General features: G+C 39.9%; 5 protein-coding genes across 5 annotated transcripts in view; 1 reads left to right on the top strand and 4 right to left on the bottom strand.

Moving 5' to 3' along the window:
* The window catches only part of LOC104768766 (NF-X1-type zinc finger protein NFXL2-like), a 14,856-nt gene extending 6,639 nt beyond the window's left edge, over nucleotides 1-8,217 (bottom strand). The window contains exons 1-6 of the mRNA XM_010492803.2: nucleotides 7,006-8,217; nucleotides 6,798-6,911; nucleotides 6,659-6,714; nucleotides 6,452-6,518; nucleotides 200-292; nucleotides 24-109 (exon numbers count right to left, since the gene is read on the bottom strand). Coding sequence (XP_010491105.1) covers nucleotides 24-109; nucleotides 200-292; nucleotides 6,452-6,518; nucleotides 6,659-6,714; nucleotides 6,798-6,911; nucleotides 7,006-8,169 — 1,580 coding nt within the window. The 5' untranslated portion in view covers nucleotides 8,170-8,217. The remainder of the gene's footprint in view (nucleotides 1-23; nucleotides 110-199; nucleotides 293-6,451; nucleotides 6,519-6,658; nucleotides 6,715-6,797; nucleotides 6,912-7,005) is intronic.
* On the bottom strand, nucleotides 1,859-4,493 carry LOC104768765 (signal recognition particle receptor subunit beta-like). Its single transcript, XM_010492802.2, has 7 exons — nucleotides 4,386-4,493; nucleotides 3,474-3,648; nucleotides 3,042-3,124; nucleotides 2,814-2,900; nucleotides 2,575-2,723; nucleotides 2,337-2,468; nucleotides 1,859-2,250 (listed from the first exon to the last, which is right to left on the bottom strand). Exons 2-7 carry the CDS (start codon nucleotides 3,613-3,615, stop codon nucleotides 2,061-2,063), a joined length of 783 nt encoding a protein of 260 aa, XP_010491104.1. The 5' UTR covers nucleotides 3,616-3,648; nucleotides 4,386-4,493; the 3' UTR covers nucleotides 1,859-2,060.
* On the bottom strand, nucleotides 8,419-11,053 carry LOC104768764 (signal recognition particle receptor subunit beta-like). Its single transcript, XM_010492801.2, has 7 exons — nucleotides 10,946-11,053; nucleotides 10,034-10,208; nucleotides 9,602-9,684; nucleotides 9,374-9,460; nucleotides 9,135-9,283; nucleotides 8,897-9,028; nucleotides 8,419-8,810 (listed from the first exon to the last, which is right to left on the bottom strand). Exons 2-7 carry the CDS (start codon nucleotides 10,173-10,175, stop codon nucleotides 8,621-8,623), a joined length of 783 nt encoding a protein of 260 aa, XP_010491103.1. The 5' UTR covers nucleotides 10,176-10,208; nucleotides 10,946-11,053; the 3' UTR covers nucleotides 8,419-8,620.
* Nucleotides 11,238-15,636, top strand: LOC104768763 (nuclear pore complex protein NUP88). The gene is made up of 9 exons (XM_010492799.2): nucleotides 11,238-11,619; nucleotides 11,936-12,087; nucleotides 12,214-12,336; nucleotides 12,599-12,743; nucleotides 12,862-12,923; nucleotides 13,349-13,565; nucleotides 13,823-14,746; nucleotides 14,835-15,084; nucleotides 15,180-15,636. The coding sequence occupies exons 1-9, from the start codon at nucleotides 11,332-11,334 to the stop codon at nucleotides 15,449-15,451; spliced, it is 2,433 nt and encodes an 810-aa protein (XP_010491101.1). The 5' UTR covers nucleotides 11,238-11,331; the 3' UTR covers nucleotides 15,452-15,636.
* LOC104768762 (cytochrome P450 90A1) lies at nucleotides 15,725-20,068 on the bottom strand. Its single transcript, XM_010492798.2, has 8 exons — nucleotides 19,498-20,068; nucleotides 19,191-19,340; nucleotides 18,855-19,103; nucleotides 16,674-16,760; nucleotides 16,495-16,573; nucleotides 16,306-16,412; nucleotides 16,071-16,201; nucleotides 15,725-15,979 (listed from the first exon to the last, which is right to left on the bottom strand). The coding sequence occupies exons 1-8, from the start codon at nucleotides 20,011-20,013 to the stop codon at nucleotides 15,880-15,882; spliced, it is 1,419 nt and encodes a 472-aa protein (XP_010491100.1). The 5' UTR covers nucleotides 20,014-20,068; the 3' UTR covers nucleotides 15,725-15,879.

Below are 20,157 nucleotides of genomic sequence, written 5' to 3'. Positions count from 1 at the left end.
AAAAAGACAACAGTATGAGAAACCTTAGTTTGCACTTGTGCCCACATGGGTATTCTTCATCACAAAGGAGTCGACATGGAGGACAAGCACCATAGTGACATTTATGAGGCTGCATAAAAACATGACATAAATTTCGTAAAACTCACAGATGGAATCAGTCACAAAAGTAAAATAAGCCTTATTCTAATTCTTGTTCTACCTTTTGGTTTTGCCCATGCCTGCACAATTGGGTTATGTGACATAATTTACGACATCGAGGAGGTTTCTGATTTGTTTCAGTGCCACAGGGTACCTGAACAACATTAAACAATCAACTGCGTTGTTAATACAGGTTTAACATACAGTAACATATTTGCTATCAAAGGATACAGAATCTATTAGAAGTATCAAACAATAAAAAGTTTAAAAGCCTTTGGACAAGAAACGAAGGAGCAAAGAAAATGTCTAAGACAATAGGCAGGAAGTCATCATATATGGTTGTCGACCAAACAAGGCCTCAAGATCATTTTTCTGAAGAAANAAAGCATTTAGCCTTCACGAGCTTGGGGCAAGAAGCACAAGGTCCAGGGTGACACAATAGCAAACAGCAGTGACCACAATTACTACTCAACGGCCGTTCACAANTTTCCCGCTCGGCTCCTCCTTCTCCTAAGATGTTTAATTAGAAGAAAGTATTCTCATAGTTGCTTTAAGAGTGAGATTAATTCTGAGAGANCCGCCGGAGGATCCTCCTCCTTGCCGCAGTAACAAAGGTACCGCCTTGGAATCTTCGATTTCTGATACGACGATCTACATTTCGGACAGTTCCAGACCGCCTCCGGTTCAGTCGGATTCGAAGAAGGTCGCGTGACTGCACGTGCAGCTTGTAGATCTAAGCACTGACGAGCCCATGACTGGATGCAGAAAAGGTGAAATACAGCGAAGCATGAGGAGGTGCAGGACCATGTAGGATCGGTTCGTTTGATGCGTTCAAGACAGATGAGACACGAAACAGCTCCCGAGGAAGACGATGCGAGAAAAGATTGGATCTTGGCGAGATCGATTGAAGAGGGAGACGAAGATGAATGGCAATCGAGGTAAGCTTTGAAGATGGAGTTTGATAGATCATTGTGACGGTGCTGATGGTTATCTGAATCGGATCCGGAGTCTGAATCTGAATCGGATATTACNTCGGACAGTTCCAGACCGCCTCCGTTTCTGTCGGACTTGAAGAAGGTCGCGTGACTGCACGTGCAGCTTGTAGATCTAAGCACTGACGAGCCCATGACTGGATGCAGAAAAGGTGAAATACAGCGAAGCATGAGGAAGTGCAGGACCATGTAGGATCGGTTCGTTTGATGCGTTCAAGACAGATGAGACACGAAACAGCTCCAGAGGAAGACGATGCGAGAAAAGATTGGATCTTAGCGAGATCGATTGAAGAGGGAGACGAAGATGAATGGCAATCGAGGTAAGCTTTGAATATGGAGTTTGATAGATCATTGTGACGGTGCTGGTGGTTCTCTGAATCCGATCCGGAGTCTGAATCTGAATCGGATATGGTTTGCTGTTGTGGCGTAGGCTGTGGAGGTGGTTTCCACCGGAACTCGGTAGTGGCGGTTCCGGCCATATCAAGCACCCGTCTTCTTCATCTCCCTCCTTAAGGACAACGTTGAGAAATTTGGGGGGGGAAGAAGTCACGTGATATTCTCGTGAGCATGTAATGACCCAAATCTCCGGTTCAATTGGGATTTAACTGGTTCAATAAGGACAATTTCAAGATATGATAAGCAGATATGTCGTAGAAAGAAACAGATAAGCAAACTCACGTATCTGCGCAATACTTATACTATAACAAACTCTCTTATGGCAAACAAAATTAATAAGTCATTTAACGTTTCCTTCTGGTTGAAAAACGAATTATCTAACTCGAAAATACAAGCTACTCAGTTTTTAAACACCCTAATATAACCCAAAGATTTCTGACAAGAAGTCATATACAGAAAACTCAAATCAGAGTCACAGACCAAAGCATAAGAACATTGTGGCAAAGCTTTCAATCTATGAATGCATATTTGGGCTCAGGGTTTGATGTATTCTCGAATGAAGTCTTGAATCTCGGCGGTTTCTCCAGTGAGTCCAGATGATTCAGCGACTGTGACTTTGTTGCAGCAATGCGAGAAGGAGAACACTTGTCCTTCGATTCCAATCGTGAAATCATTGGCTATATCAGCTGTAGAGACTGCGCTCCTTGATGCCCTCAGTTTCTCACTGCAAAAAACTCAACCGGTTTTAGCTTCTATGCAGGAAGATTGGCTTATGTATAAGATAATTGTCAAGAAAACTGAGAATCTCACATTTCTTTCTCCATTTGCTTCCGGATGAACTCCTTCGTGTGTGCAGTGAGTTTATCGGTCTTGTTACAGCAAAGGAGGACTGGAATCTTGTTCTTGACAACATTCGCATTTGTCAAAATGTCATATAGGTACCTATCACCGTAACAAACCATGGCAATGCCTCAGTTTTCAAGATTGAGATGCGAAATACGAATCTTATGTGTGTGCATGTGTGGGAGAGAGAGGGTTTTGAAATTACTCTGAAGCTGCACGACAATTTGGGAGGAACTCCAAGGCATCCACTACGAACACAATGGCAGCTGCTTGAGGCAAGAATTCTTCTAGCTTGGGTCGAAGCCGAGAGTGCCCAGGAACATCAACAAGATGAACAGGCTTGATTTTTCCTTTCTGTCACATAGAGCAATGGTAATGTGTTAGTCCGTCCGTCACAATCAAATGCACATGTTGTTTAAGACAGGGCAAAGTAAGAATCATTACCTTAGTGTTTTCAGAGTGAAGAACAAAAGTGCCTTCATTCGGTTCCATTGATGTTACAGTGCCCTGATGCGATGATCCATCTCGTAGCTGCCAATCAAACAATTATCATGTTATAACTCCCCAACAATCACCTAGTTACCCACTGACTCGAACAATAGTGACATGTTACAAAAAAAAACTACATCTGGAGGAAAGTCATAAACAATATCGGATAGCCAAAACACTCACTTGGTAAAAGAGCACAGTCTTTCCACTTCCAGTCAGCCCAGAGAGGAGTACAGTGTTGGATTTGGTACGTGTGACCAAGCGAACTGCATACCCCATCAAGAACAAAAGATCAAAAGTTAATTTATGTATAATCAAAGAGAAATATCGAATAGACCTCCAAAATTGCAATAATAGTTTTTACTCCACTACATAAACCATCTAACACCGAACAGGCTGAGACTCTGGCTTAATCACAAGTCTACAATGGTACCATGAGAACAGTAACCTCTTCAAATGTAAACAATAACAGGCTGAAGAAAAACTATTAAAGACATTTAGAAGAACAGGCTATATGTCATTATCAATGGCAAACGAGATACCACCAGGGGTAGATAGCAATTCTATTAGGAAAGAATAAAAAACGATGAAGTGGCGTGTAATACTAATACATACTGGATAAGAAGAGCAAGATGGTTGTAAACAACAGAACACCAATAGCGGCATACAGCTGACTTGGTGGTATCTTCTGCAGATATTCAATTCCTTGGTGCGACCACTGCTCCGCCAGAATTTTCAGATCTTCCAAGTTCTCCATATCGTTCTCTTAAGTTTCACTTCTTCTGCCAAGCTGTTTAAAACATGTATCCAGAGTTGTAATTCATTTCTCTAAGACATAAATATAACCACAAGTATTGCGCAAATACATAAGAAGCATAGAATATATGTTAAATCAAATCAAGCACATCTCACACAGGTGATTATAAGAGCATAGGAAAGCTAAGATCATAAGATATCTATGTCAATATACTAAAACATCAATTTAATTCACGAACAAGCCTCAGAAAGCGAAACAGCCACACCTACTCGACAAGACAGACCTTGGACCTATCAGAAATCAACAAAAGTGAACTATTCTCCAACAAAAACAACATGTCTACGAGTTTAATACTGCTTCCTGGAAAAAAGAAAAAGGAAATCGGAACTTTCTAATCTTTGCAAACAACTATACCAGTACTGGGTTCGCACATTATCTTATTCAGTCTTGAACTTTACTATATGCGCAGCACAATGACCATAATCATCATTCTCACATCTTGTGAACAATTGGTTTATCCCGATTTGAAACCAGTTTCACCAGGATCAATCCAACCCGTAGACCCATACAAGATCATCCAAATTAATGGAAATGAAAAATGCTAAACCCCTACATTGTCCCGCAGCTTCAACCAGATGTCAAAATTACAAACCGATTCCCAAAAAAAATCCCAGAAAATGAGTATAGAGAAACTGAGAGCTAAGAGAGCCATAGATCTATAATTAACTAAGAGAAAATACAACAACTAGACAGAGGAGAAAGAAACACACCGATGGGAGAGGAGGCGGAAGACAGATGCAACGACGGTGGAAGCGGAGAAGAACACGGCGACGATGATTTAGGGTTCAGATTTAATTTTTATATATTATTATTTTAAAGCAAGTTACTGTTTCTTAAAAACAGCAACATTTATCTCAAGGAAATTAAATGGGCCGGGAAAAAGTCCATGCTAAATCACCTTAAAACAGCACAATTTATCTCAAAGATGTTAAATGGGTCGATAAAAGCCCATGAGAAATCATCCGACGACGTCGTATCAGCTGTATCTGCTTCATTGCATCTTCTGGTTTGCTCCAACTCCGTTCTCTTCTATTCCCGCTCTTCTGCATCTCCGGCCGACGAACACAGATAACAGTGAGTGAAAGAGAGAGAGAGTATGAGATTTAACTTCCAGGAGCCAGAGGATACGCCAGATTCACGGAGATCTCCGACGCCTAAAGAGCCGGTTCGGTGGGTTCCTCTCCAGAACCACCCGCTTTTCGCGTCTCTTCCTTCCTCCCAAGATGAACCCGCCGCGTCTCAGCGGTTTCCGAGAAATTTCATGGCTTGGGATGGAGACTCACGACTATATTACTGGGATTCTAGAAGATATCTTCTACATCGATTATCTCTGCGCTTGGGTGAACCGGAACCATCCTCCGTCCTCGCCGCAGTCCCCTCCAAGGTCTTTTTTGTTCTTTTTCTGTTTTTCCGTTAATTCAGAGAAGTATTTAGAAGATGATTTATGGAAGTGTAAACGGTTCTTTAGTGTGATTGTTCCTGACATTGTACTGACTTTGGTAAATTAGGTTTAGAAGAGTTTGAGTATGCACTAAAAAGAGCCTTAAACGATTTCATACCAAAACCTATACTTTTCCCCTGCAGATTGCTACATACATAAATAGTGATTTATCAAGTACCAATGTGTGAAAGTGTCTTTTATTTCAATGGTATTGGTATTTGCAATAAGATGGTACTAATAGCTGTTGGTGATTTTATAGGTGATGCAACCAGATCTCCAGCTGACATTTTCTGTTAACAAAATCTCCATCAATAAGTCTGGATCGGCTGTACTTCTTGCTGGCTCAGATGGGATATGTGTGATGTACCTATTTGGGCGCGCTTCTCTGATAGAAGACAATGTCATTTGCAGGTAGTGGTTAACGTTGTCCAAAAGAAGATGCATCTATATCCATGGTTATCTTGATTATGATGTTGCCTGTATTAAATTGATGGCCTTCTGCTTATACATAATCGTTTTATAAACTATGGTTTTCAGGATAGTTACTATTGGTTCAGAAATTTATACTAGTGGTGACTGTGCCATAAACTTGTTACAAGCATCGTGGCACCCTGACAGTGACACCCATTTGGGAATCCTATCCTCGGACGCAGTATTCAGGTAACAATCTGTTTCGGTTGATAACGAAGGTGGATGTACATGTCAATATGTTGATGAATATCATTTTGGAAAGATGTGAGAGAAATTGTATAATATATTCAGTAACAAAGAAATAGAATTTTAACTTCTGGCATGCAGTGACATACTATGTTGCCATCTGCTTCAGTGTCTCATTCTAAGGAGTCTAAATCATTCCACTTAATCCTAATGTAAAATCTTCTTGTCTTACTAAAAGTATTTTTCATGCTACACTTTTTGCTAGGCTTTTCGATCTGTCTTCAGATGCCNTGTTTCAGTGCCACAGGGTACCTGAACAACATTAAACAATCAACTGCGTTGTTAATACAGGTTTAACATACAGTAACATATTTGCTATCAAAGGATACAGAATCTATTAGAAGTATCAAACAATAAAAAGTTTAAAAGCCTTTGGACAAGAAACGAAGGAGCAAAGAAAATGTCTAAGACAATAGGCAGGAAGTCATCATATATGGTTGTCGACCAAACAAGGCCTCAAGATCATTTTTCTGAAGAAAAATTTCAGTAAGTTTAAGCTTATATTCTCGCTTCCACCAGTAGAATCTACCCAATATTAATACTTTTTTATAGATCCACCATAAGAATAAAGTAACAAGACTATATCACGACTTGATAGTAAGAAAGCCATATTCTCACCTCAAAATGCGTCTCACCACAAGCACAAGATATTGTAACCATTATTGGACAAGGAGCACATGGACCTCTGCAATGAACACAACAAATAATGTCATTCCATGTGCATGAGTTGATATCTTACAATACACAATGTTTAATCAGTCATAAGTTCCAAATTTGACACCAGACGGACAAAGAAAGTCCACGGAAAGCTACTACAGAACATACTGGTGACAAGGAGACTGGCATTTGTGATTCCTGCAACGGAGTCTTTTTCCACAAATCTGAAAATTTCGAACCAACAAATTAGAAGCCAAGTACGAACAATGACACTAGACTTGACACAAGAATGAATGACACAGCATACCTCTGAGCATGGTGGACATTCACCATCACAACATCGGCGTCTACATGCATGACGTGCACAATCTCTCACTCTCTGGCATTTCCTCTCACACGCCAACTCTTGATGGCAAGGAACCTACTCTAAATTCAGTTCCCAAAATCTTCCCATCAACATTTTGAACAGACTGCAAATCATCATGAAGTATATAAAAAAAAAAGCTCTCTTTCACCTGTTTTTTCGTTCCTCCGCATCTGCAAGACTTAGTAACCACAATCCTGCAAGTCTCAAGGCACGAACCGCGGTGGCACCTCTCTGGACACCTATGGTAACCACAACCAAGAACTTTATCACAGGTGCCGCCACATAAAGGCGCCACAACATCACAAGACAAGCCTTGGTAAAATCTCTTGCCACAGGGACAACTCCTCTTTCCCTGATATGGACACAATCCACATTCCCCCGAGTGACAGCCTCTCTCGCATACATGTTTGCCACAGTTAAGCATATTCTCACAAGAAGCCTCACACCTAAACACTCTCTCGCAGCAATCTTTCTCTTCCTTCACCTTACCACAGCAACACCTGTAAACCGCGCGCTCCCTGCACGGTGGACACTCCCCATCATGACAAATCTCTCTACACTGATGGACATTACAATCTAAAACTCTCTCACAAACGTCGCCGCAAGAGAAATTCTTGTGCCCACATCTACGAACATCTTCAACACCTCCACAAAAGCATTTAGCCTTCACGAGCTTGGGGCAAGAAGCACAAGGTCCAGGGTGACACAATAGCAAGCAGCAGTGACCACAATTACTACTCAACGGCCGCTCACAGACCTCACCGCAAGAATGAGGCAAGATCCATGGATTATCCGCCGGAGGATCCTCCTCCTTGCCGCAGTAACAAAGGTACCGCCTTGGAATCTTCGATTTCTGATACGACGATCTGCATTTCGGACAGTTCCAGACCGCCTCCGTTTCTGTCGGACTTGAAGAAGGTCGCGTGACTGCACGTGCAGCTTGTAGATCTAAGCACTGACGAGCCCATGACTGGATGCAGAAAAGGTGAAATACAGCGAAGCATGAGGAAGTGCAGGACCATGTAGGATCGGTTCGTTTGATGCGTTCAAGACAGATGAGACACGAAACAGCTCCAGAGGAAGACGATGCGAGAAAAGATTGGATCTTAGCGAGATCGATTGAAGAGGGAGACGAAGATGAATGGCAATCGAGGTAAGCTTTGAATATGGAGTTTGATAGATCATTGTGACGGTGCTGGTGGTTCTCTGAATCCGATCCGGAGTCTGAATCTGAATCGGATATGGTTTGCTGTTGTGGCGTAGGCTGTGGAGGTGGTTTCCACCGGAACTCGGTAGTGGCGGTTCCGGCCATATCAAGCACCCGTCTTCTTCATCTCCCTCCTTAAGGACAACGTTGAGAAATTTGGGGGGGGAAGAAGTCACGTGATATTCTCGTGAGCATGTAATGACCCAAATCTCCGGTTCAATTGGGATTTAACTGGTTCAATAAGGACAATTTCAAGATATGATAAGCAGATATGTCGTAGAAAGAAACAGATAAGCAAACTCACGTATCTGCGCAATACTTATACTATAACAAACTCTCTTATGGCAAACAAAATTAATAAGTCATTTAACGTTTCCTTCTGGTTGAAAAACGAATTATCTAACTCGAAAATACAAGCTACTCAGTTTTTAAACACCCTAATATAACCCAAAGATTTCTGACAAGAAGTCATATACAGAAAACTCAAATCAGAGTCACAGACCAAAGCATAAGAACATTGTGGCAAAGCTTTCAATCTATGAATGCATATTTGGGCTCAGGGTTTGATGTATTCTCGAATGAAGTCTTGAATCTCGGCGGTTTCTCCAGTGAGTCCAGATGATTCAGCGACTGTGACTTTGTTGCAGCAATGCGAAAAGGAGAACACTTGTCCTTCGATTCCAATCGTGAAATCATTGGCTATATCAGCTGTAGAGACTGCGCTCCTTGATGCCCTCAGTTTCTCACTGCAAAAAACTCAACCGGTTTTAGCTTCTATGCAGGAAGATTGGCTTATGTATAAGATAATTGTCAAGAAAACTGAGAATCTCACATTTCTTTCTCCATTTGCTTCCGGATGAACTCCTTCGTGTGTGCAGTGAGTTTATCGGTCTTGTTACAGCAAAGGAGGACTGGAATCTTGTTCTTGACAACATTCGCATTTGTCAAAATGTCATATAGGTACCTATCACCGTAACAAACCATGGCAATGCCTCAGTTTTCAAGATTGAGATGCGAAATACGAATCTTATGTGTGTGCATGTGTGGGAGAGAGAGGGTTTTGAAATTACTCTGAAGCTGCACGACAGTTTGGGAGGAACTCCAAGGCATCCACTACGAACACAATGGCAGCTGCTTGAGGCAAGAATTCTTCTAGCTTGGGTCGAAGCCGAGAGTGCCCAGGAACATCAACAAGATGAACAGGCTTGATTTTTCCTTTCTGTCACATAGAGCAATGGTAATGTGTTAGTCCGTCCGTCACAATCAAATGCACATGTTGTTTAAGACAGGGCAAAGTAAGAATCATTACCTTAGTGTTTTCAGAGTGAAGAACAAAAGTGCCTTCATTCGGTTCCATTGATGTTACAGTGCCCTGATGCGATGATCCATCTCGTAGCTGCCAATCAAACAATTATCATGTTATAACTCCCCAACAATCACCTAGTTACCCACTGACTCGAACAATAGTGACATGTTACAAAAAAAAACTACATCTGGAGGAAAGTCATAAACAATATCGGATAGCCAAAACACTCACTTGGTAAAAGAGCACAGTCTTTCCACTTCCAGTCAGCCCAGAGAGGAGTACAGTGTTGGATTTGGTACGTGTGACCAAGCGAACTGCATACCCCATCAAGAACAAAAGATCAAAAGTTAATTTATGTATAATCAAAGAGAAATATCGAATAGACCTCCAAAATTGCAATAATAGTTTTTACTCCACTACATAAACCATCTAACACCGAACAGGCTGAGACTCTGGCTTAATCACAAGTCTACAATGGTACCATGAGAACAGTAACCTCTTCAAATGTAAACAATAACAGGCTGAAGAAAAACTATTAAAGACATTTAGAAGAACAGGCTATATGTCATTATCAATGGCAAACGAGATACCACCAGGGGTAGATAGCAATTCTATTAGGAAAGAATAAAAAACGATGAAGTGGCGTGTAATACTAATACATACTGGATAAGAAGAGCAAGATGGTTGTAAACAACAGAACACCAATAGCGGCATACAGCTGACTTGGTGGTATCTTCTGCAGATATTCAATTCCTTGGTGCGACCACTGCTCCGCCAGAATTTTCAGATCTTCCAAGTTCTCCATATCGTTCTCTTAAGTTTCACTTCTTCTGCCAAGCTGTTTAAAACATGTATCCAGAGTTGTAATTCATTTCTCTAAGACATAAATATAACCACAAGTATTGCGCAAATACATAAGAAGCATAGAATATATGTTAAATCAAATCAAGCACATCTCACACAGGTGATTATAAGAGCATAGGAAAGCTAAGATCATAAGATATCTATGTCAATATACTAAAACATCAATTTAATTCACGAACAAGCCTCAGAAAGCGAAACAGCCACACCTACTCGACAAGACAGACCTTGGACCTATCAGAAATCAACAAAAGTGAACTATTCTCCAACAAAAACAACATGTCTACGAGTTTAATACTGCTTCCTGGAAAAAAGAAAAAGGAAATCGGAACTTTCTAATCTTTGCAAACAACTATACCAGTACTGGGTTCGCACATTATCTTATTCAGTCTTGAACTTTACTATATGCGCAGCACAATGACCATAATCATCATTCTCACATCTTGTGAACAATTGGTTTATCCCGATTTGAAACCAGTTTCACCAGGATCAATCCAACCCGTAGACCCATACAAGATCATCCAAATTAATGGAAATGAAAAATGCTAAACCCCTACATTGTCCCGCAGCTTCAACCAGATGTCAAAATTACAAACCGATTCCCAAAAAAAATCCCAGAAAATGAGTATAGAGAAACTGAGAGCTAAGAGAGCCATAGATCTATAATTAACTAAGAGAAAATACAACAACTAGACAGAGGAGAAAGAAACACACCGATGGGAGAGGAGGCGGAAGACAGATGCAACGACGGTGGAAGCGGAGAAGAACACGGCGACGATGATTTAGGGTTCAGATTTAATTTTTATATATTATTATTTTAAAGCAAGTTACTGTTTCTTAAAAACAGCAACATTTATCTCAAGGAAATTAAATGGGCCGGGAAAAAGTCCATGCTAAATCACCTTAAAACAGCACAATTTATCTCAAAGATGTTAAATGGGTCGATAAAAGCCCATGAGAAATCATCCGACGACGTCGTATCAGCTGTATCTGCTTCATTGCATCTTCTGGTTTGCTCCAACTCCGTTCTCTTCTATTCCCGCTCTTCTGCATCTCCGGCCGACGAACACAGATAACAGTGAGTGAAAGAGAGAGAGAGTATGAGATTTAACTTCCAGGAGCCAGAGGATACGCCAGATTCACGGAGATCTCCGACGCCTAAAGAGCCGGTTCGGTGGGTTCCTCTCCAGAACCACCCGCTTTTCGCGTCTCTTCCTTCCTCCCAAGATGAACCCGCCGCGTCTCAGCGGTTTCCGAGAAATTTCATGGCTTGGGATGGAGACTCACGACTATATTACTGGGATTCTAGAAGATATCTTCTACATCGATTATCTCTGCGCTTGGGTGAACCGGAACCATCCTCCGTCCTCGCCGCAGTCCCCTCCAAGGTCTTTTTTGTTCTTTTTCTGTTTTTCCGTTAATTCAGAGAAGTATTTAGAAGATGATTTATGGAAGTGTAAACGGTTCTTTAGTGTGATTGTTCCTGACATTGTACTGACTTTGGTAAATTAGGTTTAGAAGAGTTTGAGTATGCACTAAAAAGAGCCTTAAACGATTTCATACCAAAACCTATACTTTTCCCCTGCAGATTGCTACATACATAAATAGTGATTTATCAAGTACCAATGTGTGAAAGTGTCTTTTATTTCAATGGTATTGGTATTTGCAATAAGATGGTACTAATAGCTGTTGGTGATTTTATAGGTGATGCAACCAGATCTCCAGCTGACATTTTCTGTTAACAAAATCTCCATCAATAAGTCTGGATCGGCTGTACTTCTTGCTGGCTCAGATGGGATATGTGTGATGTACCTATTTGGGCGCGCTTCTCTGATAGAAGACAATGTCATTTGCAGGTAGTGGTTAACGTTGTCCAAAAGAAGATGCATCTATATCCATGGTTATCTTGATTATGATGTTGCCTGTATTAAATTGATGGCCTTCTGCTTATACATAATCGTTTTATAAACTATGGTTTTCAGGATAGTTACTATTGGTTCAGAAATTTATACTAGTGGTGACTGTGCCATAAACTTGTTACAAGCATCGTGGCACCCTGACAGTGACACCCATTTGGGAATCCTATCCTCGGACGCAGTATTCAGGTAACAATCTGTTTCGGTTGATAACGAAGGTGGATGTACATGTCAATATGTTGATGAATATCATTTTGGAAAGATGTGAGAGAAATTGTATAATATATTCAGTAACAAAGAAATAGAATTTTAACTTCTGGCATGCAGTGACATACTATGTTGCCATCTGCTTCAGTGTCTCATTCTAAGGAGTCTAAATCATTCCACTTAATCCTAATGTAAAATCTTCTTGTCTTACTAAAAGTATTTTTCATGCTACACTTTTTGCTAGGCTTTTCGATCTGTCTTCAGATGCCGAGCTACCAGAGCAAGAATATTATCTGCAGCCTGGTGAGCCAGGAAGATCTAGAACAGCTTCATCAATTTATCCTGCTGATTTCAGTTTTGGAGGAGATCATCTGTGGGACAGATTTACTGTAAGTTCAGTACAAATTTTTGCTTCACTTGTTTGAGAGTTTACTCTTTTGTTTAGTTCTCTTGTCAGATAGAGCCGAATTACATGTTGATGTCTTGACCGAATCTTTCAATGTGCAGGTCTTTATATTATTCACTGATGGTTCAATTTACATCCTGTGCCCTGTTGTGCCATTTGGAAGGTAGGCAGATGACGTACTTTTCTCCTTTTCATTCCTATCTAGCAGTAACTGGATAAGTTTCTTATTGCTTTAAGTTGTACCTGGTATGCTAAGTTTCCAAGATAGTTTAACATCCAATTTTCTTATTGGTTTCCTAGTTTCTGAACAAGATATGATTGATTCTCACTAAGCTGTTTTAGATCACAAATCTATGCTTGCTAACTCATTTGAAGTTTTTCAAGGATAAATTCAGCTGGGTCCCATTATTTCTTTCATATATCGAATAGTTTCATGCTGACGCCTTGTATACAAATGCATTCTGCCGTGGACTATCCTCCCTCATGTCAAACTTTTAAGTCATGGAATATGTTTTAGTACTTTGCTTTGTCTCGTGTTTAACGGCCCTGGAGGTTGACTGTGATTGCCTTGGATGTATATTGCAACAGTGTTTACAAATGGGAATCAATAATGGAGATTTACAATGATGCTAACATGTATGGGGTTAAGTCATCCAATTCAATAGCAGTTAGCAACTCCAGTCTGGCAATTGAATGGTTGGAAGCTACATTTCCAGATTTGACTGAACAAGGAACTAAAGGTGAAAATTTATTAGTGGTGAAAGCTCAACCTTATGCTTTGCTTGACGCATCATTGGCTTTACAGGTAGAATTCCTCTTCTCTTTTGGGTTTGTTACGTGAGTTATTGAAGTGCTCCTCGTAGATTTTAGTTGTTTCGCCAATGTTCTAGATTTGTGGTTTATAAGCCAGTGGTCCTTATCAAAGATTTATACCTTCCTTAGCTTGATCCGGAATACACATGGGACAAAAAAATATGACACCTATGCACATGTTCCCTAAGTATTTTTTGTTTGTCTACTGCTTGCCTTGGAATGCTGATCTCTTGTTTTCTTTGTGTACAGGGCCCTTTATATAAGGCATCTAGTGGTGACGGAGATGAAGATTTCGCTGTTCGGGAGACAGAATGTAAAGGCAGGGCAGTGAGTCTATTATATAATCTTGTCAGCAAAGATTCGGTTCTGGTAACTGCCTGGAGTGCTGGGCAATTACAGGTTGATGCTCTGGTTGATGAAATCCAGCCAGTTTGGATATCTGGTAACTCATCTCGTCTTCGCATGAACTCCCACAACAAAATACAAGGAGTTGCTATGATTTGTGAGTCAAACATAGGTGAGCTACCAGTTGCATCTTCAAATCTGCCGCTCGATCACACTGTTTGGTTAGGGCATCCGCCGCCACTGTTAAGACTTGCAATGGTTGATTTGGCTCTTCCCACAAAGCGTGAAGGTGGCTCTCTTGTTACCTTGTTTGCTGACTCCCTTTTGCCAGAGCGAATATACTCCCTCCACGACGGTGGTATTGATTCAACAGTCTTACACTCTCTTCCCTTCACAAGTCAGGCCACTGGAAAAGATGAAGCACTCAAAACGCCATCTGTTCACACTGTGCTAAGTACATGCCAAGAAGAATCCGCCGTATCTCCTCTGTTGGGTTTTGTGCCTCTGTCGGATTCGTTTGGGTATGCATGGATTATTGCTGTCTTATCCTCAGGAGAATGCGTTGTGGCAGAGACGAAAACTTGGGACCTCTTGCTTCCAGTTCATGTCAGTGTAGATAAGACAGTGTCTTTAAGCGCAATGGAGAAAAAAGAGCAAGATACCTCGTGCATCATTAGCAAGGAGCTCCTTGCAGGTCCCAAAATTAGAATTGCTCCCCATGCTTTACCTAACCAGCGTTCAACTCCAGCCAATTCCGTAGAAGGCCGATCAATTCTGCTTGACTATGTCAAGCTTTTCCATGAAAACTACATCGAATATGCACACAAGGTGAGAAAGAGGTCATGTAAACCCAACACAAAAGCGTCACTGTGTTTTCTACATGATTACTAATGCGATCTCGTTGTGTTTTTGGCAGGTCTACTTTGAGCTGCAGCATCATGCTCCCAACCTGAAGAGAATAATCGATGACCAACACCAGCGGCTTGCTGAAGCAAATCAGAAAATATCAAAAGCTGAGAAAAACCAATCTTTGTTGGAGAAAAGGATTGACAAAGCAATTCAGAGTCATGATTCTCTTGAGCAGCGTTTGCAGCGTCTCCGTAGCTTGCCTGGTACACACAAGAAACCTCTGACGCGAGCAGAACTGGATTTTAAGTCGGAGCTCGGTAAATCAAATATTCCCCATAAATTTTGTCCTCTGAGATATATGCCGTAACCCATTTCATCATATTTTCTTTTTGTTTTAAATGAAAAATTGCAGATCAATATGCGGGAGTTGAGGTGGATGCGCTTCAATCATCCATCGAAACACTGAGAGCAAGAGTGAAGAAGTCAGCTCAAAAATCTCCGAAGGCCACAGCAGCTGGAGGTATTCAGAGAAAGCAATATTCAAAGAAAAACTTAATTCAAGATACACAAATGTCGCAGCTTCAGTCCACACTCGCAAAACTATCCCTGATGAACAGCGATAACTCCAAGAAAGTCAAGATTGTGGAATCGGCCCTCAAGTCGCAAGAAAGCAGCATCATGTAGTCACTGTAACACTGGGATGCAAATTGTTATTTCCTGGGATTGTCTAGATTCGGTTCAAGTTTGGATACAGTTGCTGCATTAATTTTCTAACTCTCTCCTTGTAAGTTTTGTCTGTTAATCAAGCTACGGTATTACTTTATTAACGTAACCGATATGTTTCTGTAAACGGGCATCTCTGCAAACTATTCCTTGGAACTCATAACACAACAAAGAGTTGGTGAATCTACTTATGTCGGAACCATTGAACCAGAAGAGATTTATGAAAGCATAAGGTAAACAAAAGTTATTTTTCATATATACACAAGCTATAGATAAGAGTAATGATAACTTTTATTGTCCAAGACTAGACCCAAAAGGAGCAAAAAGAAGAAATTAAATCCGAAAAATGCTGTTTGTCTAAAGATAAAATCTGCTGGTCTCTTCTGCTTTCAAGTAGCAGCATCGCGGCGCTTAACGATGATCGGGTACCGTTTCTGCGTTCTTGTAGTTGGAAAGAAAACCAGCTTGTCTTGCTCTGCAGGAACCCAACTGTTCAAAAAAAATTTACAAAACGAAATCAAATCAGTATTTAGCACTTTGAAATGGAAAAAGAGCTATAATCTTGTATGTGAAGGTGTACCTGAAGCCAGTCACTAGGCGGTGAAGGAAAACAGAGAGTGCAACCCTAGCCAGCTCGTAACCGGGACACAGCCTTGGCCCTCCCCCAAACGGTGTAAACATAGTAGAAGGACTTGTAGTTACTGAGTTGCTCTGTTCCACAAAATTGCAATCGTTCAAATAACTCACAAATCAAGAATGCAAAGATACAGAAAAAAACCAAGTTCAAGAACGCGAAAGGGATTAAAAATCAAAACCTGCCATCTCCAAGGGTTGAAAGTGCGAGCATCTTTGAAGTGGTTCGGATCTAAATGAACCGCTCTAAACGATGAGAAAACCTTCCACCCTTTCGGAATCTTATAACCTGATTTTTTTTCAGTTATCAGAATGTAAGAACTTTCCTTGCATTTTCGATTTTGTAATTGTAAAAGTTACGATTCTTCTACCTTTGATCTCTACATCCGTCATTGCCCGTCTGAAAACACCACCGATGATGTTAGCCACGCGTAACGTCTCGTTAACCACCTGAATCAAAATAAAGATTATAAGAGCCTATAATAAGAAAATGGTTGGATAGGATAAGACAAGAACACTAAGAAGAGCTCTAAGTAAAGTACACACTTACACATTGTGTGAATGGCATTGCCTTGTAATCACTCCATTCAAGACTATCTGAATCATTCTTCATTGCCCTGATCTTTTCATGCTCTTCCTGTTTTTTTTAAACCAAGCAAAATACCAAATCAACCAACAATCTAATAAACAAAGATTAAAGAAGAATTGATTAGGTCACCGGTCCAACCGTCTTTGAACCGGTTGGTTATATTCACTAATTAATGACTAAACTAGTGAATATATAGTACCATCCTTGGAACAAAACTAGTGACATCAACAAATGATTAAATTAAAGTATAAAAGAACCAATTAAATTGGATGGGAGCTTGTCGGTTGCACGTAGCACAAACATATTTATGATAATACTTTTTATCTTTAATGAGTAAAGAAAGATTTATTGGGAGATATTCAGACAAGTAAGATAAAAAAAAGATGAAGAAGTTGTTGGCAAACCAAAAAAAAAAAAAAAAAANAAACAAACAAAAAAAAAAGGAGAGAAGAAGAAGATGAGGTTTGGTAAAAGTGTGATTATGCATGCGGTTTAGGAGACAAACTAGTCAAATCTGTGAGACTGTAACTCCTGATTTCAACAACAATTTTACATTTTCCTTATTAGAATTAAAAAGTACTGCATTAAAACAGAGGTGATGATGTTGTCTAGGTTCGAGAATGACTACTTTGACTTTTACGGCCATGTTAATAAACCTTTTTAACTTTTGTTTGTTTCTTGTTTCTTATTTACACTTTTTCAGTTTTCACCTTCAAAGCACTTTTAATAACAATTGCTTAATCTAGATATCGAAACTAGATGAAAACTTACACATCTTTCTTTCAAAATAAAAATGATTTGTCATGACTATCCTATGGTTGGTACTCAAATAACTGGAATCCTAAAATTCAATCTGGACTAATCAAAATAATGATTAGTTCTTGTTAGAGTTTTTCCTCTCACGGGTTCTAAATTATATTACATGTGACTGTAAATGGAAGGACATGTAACATAGTACACCACCTAGATTTTTCTAATCTACTATTTGTTGACGGACAAAAAAAACATCAACCGAACTATTGAAACAAGTTTAATATATGCAATACAGAATTTGAAATAGTTAATAGCTCCACTACTAGATCGTCTTACCCGGCTAATGTCGTGTATTTTAATTTTCTTGATACCTAACCATTAATTAACCAAGATTGAAGACAATATTCTAAACCAAAAACAAAAACAAAAAAAAAACCATCGTTTCGTCATTTTTTTTTTCTATATTAGAACCAGCCGACTAGATTGTACTGTTGCTAACTTAATATGTAAACTAGTAGTTCAATGTGGAGAGAAGACAACAAACCGTAGAGAAAACCTAAGCCGTTCATTGATGTCATGTGTATGTGTGTTGTGTCATTTTTCTCATAAAAGAAATCGAAAATGATTATAATAATAGTAATATATCTTAAATATTTATTAATGCAAAAAAAAAAAAAAACTAGACACCCGTGTGAATTGTGAATGATGGAGAATTGTTTAGAGGCCAACATGCACATATCATTATGCTCCCATTTTGTAGTATCTGTCCCTTTTTTATTTCCTTTTTTTTTCTTTCACCTTTTATTTCACTTTTTCCCCAACTACTTCTTCCCATCTCTTAAATTACGTAAGAAAATGATATAAACTTAACTTGGAACTATCTATAGTCCCACAAGAAAAATAAAATTTAGTTGATATCAATACATCAACGTGTTCTAATCCTTTTTTCATACTTTTGGTTAAAAATTTATACCAAAAAAAAAAAAAAAAAAAAGATATTTAGTTTCTTAAGATAAGAAACCAAACCCTTTTTCATCATACCCTTAAACCCAAATATAAGGCAGCATAATAAAACATGCGCCGGTGGTCCTAAAAGATTTGGTTTTGCATGCAGTGTAGTGAATTCCTGAATAGATCGAATCTTAAACTTTTTTTTTATATATTTTCCAAAACACTAAATCTCGATGATTCGCAATCAAACCAACCACATAACACCTAAATTTCCATTCATACGTGTCGTGGCTTTGATTCGCTCTAAAGGTTTTTTTCTTTTTAAATGAATACGAATTATGTGTAGATTCAAAAAAAAAAAGAATACGAATTATGTGTTATGTGTATAATTAAGTAGAGAGCTTATTTACTAAAATAGGAAATTATATATATATATACCTTGAGTTGAGCAAGAGCTAGAGGAGTCTCTGTGAGAAACTTAACGGCGAGAGTCATGATTGTGGACGTTGTTTCATAACCGGCAACGAGTAGAGCCAGCAAGAAATCGACAATCTCTTCATCGGAAAAGCCATCATCCGCTGCAAGCAACGCAGCGAGCATATCTTTTTTTCTCTCCGTCCCTTCTTCCTCCTCGTCCCTCCTCTTCATCACCACCACCGTCAACGCCTCCGCCACTTTCCTCCGCGCCTAAACACACATAAATATTTTAGAATATATAGTATAACATAAAAGATGATTAAAATTAAGAAGAAATATATAGTACAATAATAATACTTGGATGGCTTTGCGGTAAGTGGTAGACAAGAGAGGGAGAGGAAGAGAGAAGAAGCCTTCGATGACAAGAAGATACTCTTTCCTTAAACTCTCACTCCACTCCCCTGGATCAAAGCTCATCAACTGCTTCACCATTAGCTCGAACGTTATCTGCATCATAATAATAACATTAAATAAATACACGTCTCTCTATGCATGCGGTGACTCGTCCTCTGACTCACTGAGTCTCGAACTCGGTCCGGTGTGAATATAATAATGTTTTCTTGGTAGTCACTATTTTTTTTTTTTTTTTGTTGGTTTAATATACCTTTTTGGCTTCTTCCATGAGGAGAACACGAGAAGACCAAGAATCAAGATTAAACCGGACTAACCGGTCGATATCAAGCATGAGATGGTCTTTGATGATCGAAGAATTACCGAAGCTCATAGTAAGAGAGTGCATACGTTTATGCAAAGAACCTTTCATAAGAAGCAAAGAGTGTTTCCCTAAAAGATTACATATGGAAGCAGGGTATGAACACTCGAAAAGCTTCCCTTCGTTTTGAAGCACGAACCGGTTCGTCTCCGGGTCAGTTGAGAAAACCGTTGGTTCACCGAAAAGATGCGTCATGAAAACCGAACCATACCGAGCCACTCTCTCGTCGATGAAAGGCTCAGGGTTCTCTGTTTTGTAAGCTCCGATCAGCTGCAAAGTCTCTCCTATGAAAGGAAGCCCGAGGCTTCCCGGAGGAAGACCCATCCGACGGTAACGTGTACGGCGGATGAGGAGGAGGAAAGCGGCGGCGATGGAGGAGAGGAGGAGGAGGAAGGCGGTGAAGGCCATTTGGAGAAGATGGATGAGAGAAGGAAGGAGAGGATGAGGGAGAGAGAGAGTATTAATGGGGGAGAGAGTGGGCACACGGGGGGGTTTCTGAATAAAGTAGGACCTTTCATCATTTATACTCTTTTGCATTCTTCTTCTATATTT

Source organism: Camelina sativa, chromosome 20 (genome assembly GCF_000633955.1).
Source record: "Camelina sativa cultivar DH55 chromosome 20, Cs, whole genome shotgun sequence".
Classification (NCBI taxonomy): Eukaryota; Viridiplantae; Streptophyta; class Magnoliopsida; order Brassicales; family Brassicaceae; genus Camelina; species Camelina sativa.
This window is presented reverse-complemented; position numbering and strand designations above follow the sequence as displayed.